This window comes from Heptranchias perlo, chromosome 31 (assembly GCF_035084215.1).
Source record: "Heptranchias perlo isolate sHepPer1 chromosome 31, sHepPer1.hap1, whole genome shotgun sequence".
Lineage (NCBI taxonomy): Eukaryota > Metazoa > Chordata > Chondrichthyes > Hexanchiformes > Hexanchidae > Heptranchias > Heptranchias perlo.
Window position 1 is genome coordinate 28,263,670 of NC_090355.1, and position 6,000 is coordinate 28,269,669.

General features: G+C 40.2%; 1 protein-coding gene across 2 annotated transcripts in view; it reads right to left on the reverse strand.

The window, feature by feature from the left end:
* The window catches only part of fnbp1b (formin binding protein 1b), a 269,577-nt gene extending 263,833 nt beyond the window's left edge, over nt 1-5,744 (reverse strand). Inside the window, exon 1 of one of the 2 annotated variants that reach the window (XM_067969826.1) lies at nt 4,970-5,744. In XM_067969826.1, the coding sequence (XP_067825927.1) occupies nt 4,970-4,993 (24 nt within the window). In that variant the 5' untranslated portion in view covers nt 4,994-5,744. Of the gene's footprint in view, nt 1-4,334; nt 4,613-4,969 lie in introns of those variants that run through there. The other variant, XM_067969829.1, reaches the window with a different exon arrangement.
* Between the last annotated feature and the right edge of the window lie 256 nt (nt 5,745-6,000).

Sequence of the window (6,000 nt, forward strand, 5' to 3'; positions counted from 1 at the left end):
TCTAGCTATGACGGATAGATAAGAATGGTACCAGGCGAGTGCAGTCCCACCCAGCTGGACGACAGAGGAGAGGCGTTGGTGGAGGATGGTGTGGTCAACTGTATCAAAAGCTGCAGACAGGTCAAGAAGGATGAGGAGGGATAGTTTATCACAGTCACAGAGACATAGGATGTCATTTGTGACTTTGATAAGGGCTTTTTCAGTACCGTGGCAGGGGGGGGAAACCTGATTGGAGGAATTCATGGAGTCACGAGAAAGATGGGCATGGATTTGGGAGGTGAAAACACATTCAAAGACTTGAGAGGAAAAAGAGGCTGGAGATGGGTCAATAATTTGCAAGTACATAGAGGTCACAGATGTGTTTTTCAGGCGGGGGATGATGACGGCAGATTTGAAAGGGAGGGAGACAGTACCTGAAGAGAGGGAACCGTTAATAATATCAGCTAATTTGGGAGCCAAGAAGGAAAATTGGGTGGTCAGCAGTTTGGTGGGAATATGGTCGAGGGAGCAGGAGGTGGGTCTCATGGTTAAGATGAGCTCGGAGAGGGCACGAGGGGAGATAGGAGAAAAACTAGAGAAAGATGCAAGTTCAGGGCTAGGACAGGGAGGAACCTTAGGTGAAGTTTGGCTTGGTGGACTAGGGGAAGGGAAGGAGGCAACATAGGCAGCTGAACGGATGGTCTCAATCTTAGTGACAAAAAAGTCCATAAGCTCCTTGCACTTGTTGGAGCTGGATCATGCTAAGCTGGATTCTGAGGTGAGAAGAGTGTTAGCCAATTAGCCTTCTAGTCCCCATAATTTAGAATTGTAAAGTATTTAAAATTCTAAAATTTAAAGGCTGTTTTAGTCTTAGAAGTTTATTAATAATTTAAGTTATCGATTTACTAGAATATAGAAAAATGCATAATGGAGTGAGCTGCAAGGGCGTAAGGAACAAGGAGATGGATGACATAATAAGCAATCAGGTAGCTGTTATTGTCACAGACAAATTTATGTTTTTTTGCATTGATGTTTCAGAATTTATTGATAGTTGGAGCAGATCTCTCATGATATTTCTTGGTGCAAGTCAGAAAATGTTTTATACCATACAATGTACACCATTATTATTTAATGAGGGGAGTGTTTACATCTGGGATATCCCTTTCCTAACAGACTTAAAGGGATCGCTTTGAGCAAAGCTATAAGCTAAGGTGGATCTATGTTTAACTCCTTTGTCCCTTTTATACTGGGGGGGGGGGGGGCACGGTGGAGTGCTCTAAACAGGCCCATTCTGAAATCAATTTGAAGCTCATTTGTTTTGCAGAGAGAAATTAAGATTGTTCGGTTATGATTTGCTCCTGTTTTATGAATATGATATTTGAACCAATCAAGTACAAGTGTAACATTTCATGTGTGGTGAGCATGCTAGATACAGGATGTATATTTTAGTGGATTTTCTGTAGCATCACTCACTATAAATCAGATTTTTTTTAAAATTTAAATGATTGGGGCATTAATTTAACACACAATATATTGTTTTGCTACTGAAGTGGAGCTGTGTTTAAGCTGGTCTATCCCCTTAAAACCACCACGTCCAATTGTTGTAAACCCTGAGGTTAAAGTGCTATTGATAGATTGGCAGATGCAGGTAAATTTCTGGCTCGACATCAAAAGCAACCCGCATAAAATGGCTACCTTTATCCCATTTTTAAAAATCTATTTGACGCTTTTAAGTATGAATGGTGCTGGACTGGAGTCTTTTATGGACAGTCAAGAAGATCTTCTGTGGCTTTGCTCACAATCAGAGGATATGCTGTTTATAGCAATAGAGTATTAGCAACGTTTGACTGGGAAACTGTTACAGGAGGTAACTGTGATACACAGAGGAAATGTGAGCTATATGCAATACTGAAGAGATTGCTGGTAAATATCTCGTGGTGTTGCTCACGAGTTCTGTGTCTGTCTGATTTTTGTGCAAATCTGATTCTGACCCTCTGTCCTCCCAGGTCTCTGTTTCCGTCTCAGTGTCTATGTCCTACAAACTAGTTCTAAGATACAAGACAGTAATTCAAATGAATTGTTAACCGTAAACAGTAAGAACAAAATTCAAGGGGTTTAGGAACAAGTCAGCGGAACCCCAAAAACTGAATTAGTCCCTTAAATTCACTAAACTTTTTTTGCTGTTCTTTATGCAACCAAGTTTACACTATAAAATCTTTCATTTTGTGCATTTAAAAGTAGTTTTAGAATATGAACATGTATTTGACTTTAGTTTACTTATTTAACACTATAAGCTAATACTCTTGCTTACATAAATTATCCAAGAGATTTCTTAAACTGTTCATTGGAATTACTGAAATTAAAACTGCTACAGCAATAACAGATCTTGCAGCAGTTTATTTGCGAATATTTATTTCCAACTTTTCTCACTGTTGGGTCCTGTGCAATGAAACAAGATGACAGTGATAACTTGATATCTGGCATCATGTGACTAGCACTACATGCTCTCTCTAGACAAAATCCAAGTTAATAAACACAAATCTATAATTGTGAAGCTGGATGTTTTTCACAATTCAAGTGGTCATAATACAAAAATTTCACACGCTCACCTATCATATCTTACTGCAATCCTAATGACAGCACTGTAGTTTTTGTTGTTTAAGGTATTATCAAAAAAAATCATTTAACTTTAAGGTGTTTCTACATCACAAGTACTCTATGAAAAGGTGGCAATGTACTGCTCAAAAGGCCACAACCAGTGTATAAATGAAAAATGTATGATCATGTCACAGCTAAAATTATTGTATTGAACATGCTGATTCACAACTTTCTGTAAGTAATGCATTATGGATATTATATGCAAGCAATCAAACAATGTTGAGCCCCCAATCTTATTATACAGCATAGCTATTGCTGCTATTCTACGAAAACTATCATGGTGGACTGCAGATGTGATTATTTTAAAAGTATTACAAGCATATAAACACCAACTAATATTACCACAATATATCATACAATGCAAAGGGTCATAAAATCTTCAGGGATTCAACTGTAAATTATTTCTTGATTAACTTGTAGTAATGCTATTACAACTGTGAATGAATTTAAGCATCGTGATCATAATAACATCAATGATACAGGCAGTCAGTGTTCTGAATGACAGTTATACAAGAATAAATTAACACTCTAAAGTAAAAGAGCACATTTAAAAATATATCCAGGAATAAATTCAAGGTAATTGTGGTATTCAGATCATTGTTACAATCTACTTGTTCACTCATGTTTTATGACGTTATTGCCCTGTAATTGATCCTCAGTGTTGATTGTATTGGTTCAAAGAAAAGCCCACCATTACCTTTCTCAGGTCAATGAGGAATGGGCAATAAATGCAGCCATGCCACTGTCACCCACATCCAGTGAACAAATAGAAACAAAATGACATTCACAAAATGCAAACTATATGGTCACTGGTCGCGAAGTTCATAATGGTGTTTTCAATTACGTTTTTTTTTGCTTACTACAGCTCCCAGTGAGGACATTGATAGCAATTGTGCTCCATATCAATAATCTGTAAATAAGTCCACATTAAAGGATTAATGGGTACATGTGATTGATTCAGAACTCACCCCAAATTATTATTATATATAGTTTGTTGGGTAGTTTTACTTGTTCATGCTTAAAACTCTTCCCACTTCACAGATATATATCATAGCAGTCATGTTGGCCAGGATATTTCCTGCTGTTGGTGGCTGATTAGGTGATCATTGAAAGGCTAAAATTCTTAAGTAATCACTTTAAATTCACTAGAATTTAATCTACTGTTCATTATCAGAAAATAACAGGTCATAGTATTATACAAATAAATACTTAAATTCTAATGTCACAAGGAGTTAATGACACTACATCCCGAACTTCTCCACACAACCTTCAAATACAATTTTCTCACAAATTACGAATCACCATTTCAGTCCAACTGGTCATGACTTTATTTAAAACTTAAATCGAAATCAATCATGTCCAATCCCTCCACCATAAACCTCATATGGTGTCCCCGGGTACAAAACTAAATTTTCATTAACAGAAAGTCATTTTCTAGGTTTGCAAGACAGTTCCTACTTCCTTCAGCTAACAGTATTTTCTACTGCACTCACTGGTATTAGAAAAAGCTAACATTTATATAAAAAAATATTCTAGAAAAATTTAAATGCATAACATGTTTAATACAGCCAAGCACTGCCATGCGTATCCAAGGCGTAAGAGGCAGCATTTCTCCTTCAGGTTTTATCCACTTTACCATCATGGGGCCCGGGGTGGGGGGGAAACATACTCTAACAACTTGCAACCTATTAAAATACCTTTGTCTACCGTAGTCAGGTGCTAATGTGCACGCCAACGATTTGTTTCTTGCTTAAAAGGCCGTTTCCCTGCCTCGGCTCTTCACCTTTCACAGGAACGGAAATTTAATTTTAAAAATGCATTTTTTAATTTAAACCACCAGAGATGCTGCAATTGCCAATTCAGTAAGGTTCGATCGTAAACAATTCAGGTTATTGATTTCCTCTTGGCTCAAGAGATCGGCCTACTTCTCACAGCAGATTTTTTAAAAATGGGTTTAAACATAATTTAAAAAACACAACAAAATTAAACAACGTACACCCACCCCCGCCTGCTTGCGCTTCAGGCTTATATTTATATTTCTATCGCGTGCTTCTTCCACTCGCTCGGCTCCATCATAAAAATGTAAATGCAGATGAAAATGTAAAACCAAGAAGTAATTTTTAACCACAAATAACTATTTATATACTTAAATATTAAAGAAGGTGATAGTAATGATTAACCAGTCTGCAATTAAATACATCAATCTCCCTCAGCTCTTCTCTTCCCCCGTCCCCCGTCCCCCTCTCCACTGTTTTGAGCTGAAAGGAAAAATCTGGGGTGTTTAGTAAAACACAAAACAGATATTTATTTTCCCCTTTCCTCTTCCACTCACCCACAGTTCCGTTCCCCAGCTCATGGTCGGCGGGCTATTCCAGAATTAAAATGAAAAATAATGGAAACAAAACCTAAACGCAACCACCGCTGGTAAATGACAAAAGTGCCGTTACTAATCCGCCCGGAGTCGAAGAGACTTTTTGTCTGAATTCCGTTTAGGATTTATTTCTCCTTCATGGTTCTCCACTCGCCTCTTAGCCCACTCTGTGCTGTTTGACAATATGGCCAACGGCTGACAGGAGGCGGGCGCGCGCAAACCAGCATCGGGAGCGCGCAACGGGCAGGTGGGAGGAGGGGTGTGTGTGTGTCAATGGGGACCGCACGTCCAGCGCAGGAAAAGCGCGGAGATAATCCGATTGGGTTGTCGGCAGTCCGAGAGCAAATGAGGTGATCGTCCAGGGTGAGAGTCAAAAAAACAGAGGCGGAGCCTGAGTAACGGCCCGCGCGCGAGGAACCTAAATAATAGCTCCTGGGAGTAGGGACAGTAATAACGGGCCGCGATTTAAAGAGGCTTCTCCTCAAGTTCTGATTGCATTTCAGTCCCACGCTCCTGCTCTTTGGCTTCCCGGTGAGGAGGAGGGCGGGCAAGTCGGAAGACGTCCTAGTGGGTCTGCTCCTGGACCTGTCCAAAGTGACTATCTACAGGTCCAGGCTAGACGTGACCCGTGGAGGCGGTAGCCTCTCCTGGAGAAGGAGCACGCGGTGTCTGCCGATAGGCTTGAGGCTTTCCTAGGCCGGTGGGCACCGCAGGGGTTGGAGTGCTTCCTTGGTCATTATAATAAAATTACTTGACTTATTATTTGGTTTTGATTTTCAAAAAAAATAAAAACACACCCAAACCGCCCCTCCCCACACCTTATAAAAAGGGGCCTAAACACACGAAAAAATAATAACCGCCGGCGCGAGGAACCCAAATAACAGCCGCGGCGGGGACACCAGTAACGGACCCTGCGCGAGAACGGGGACACTAGAAACGGACACGCGCGCGGGTGGGGACACCAGTAACGGACCCTGCGCGAGAACGGGCAC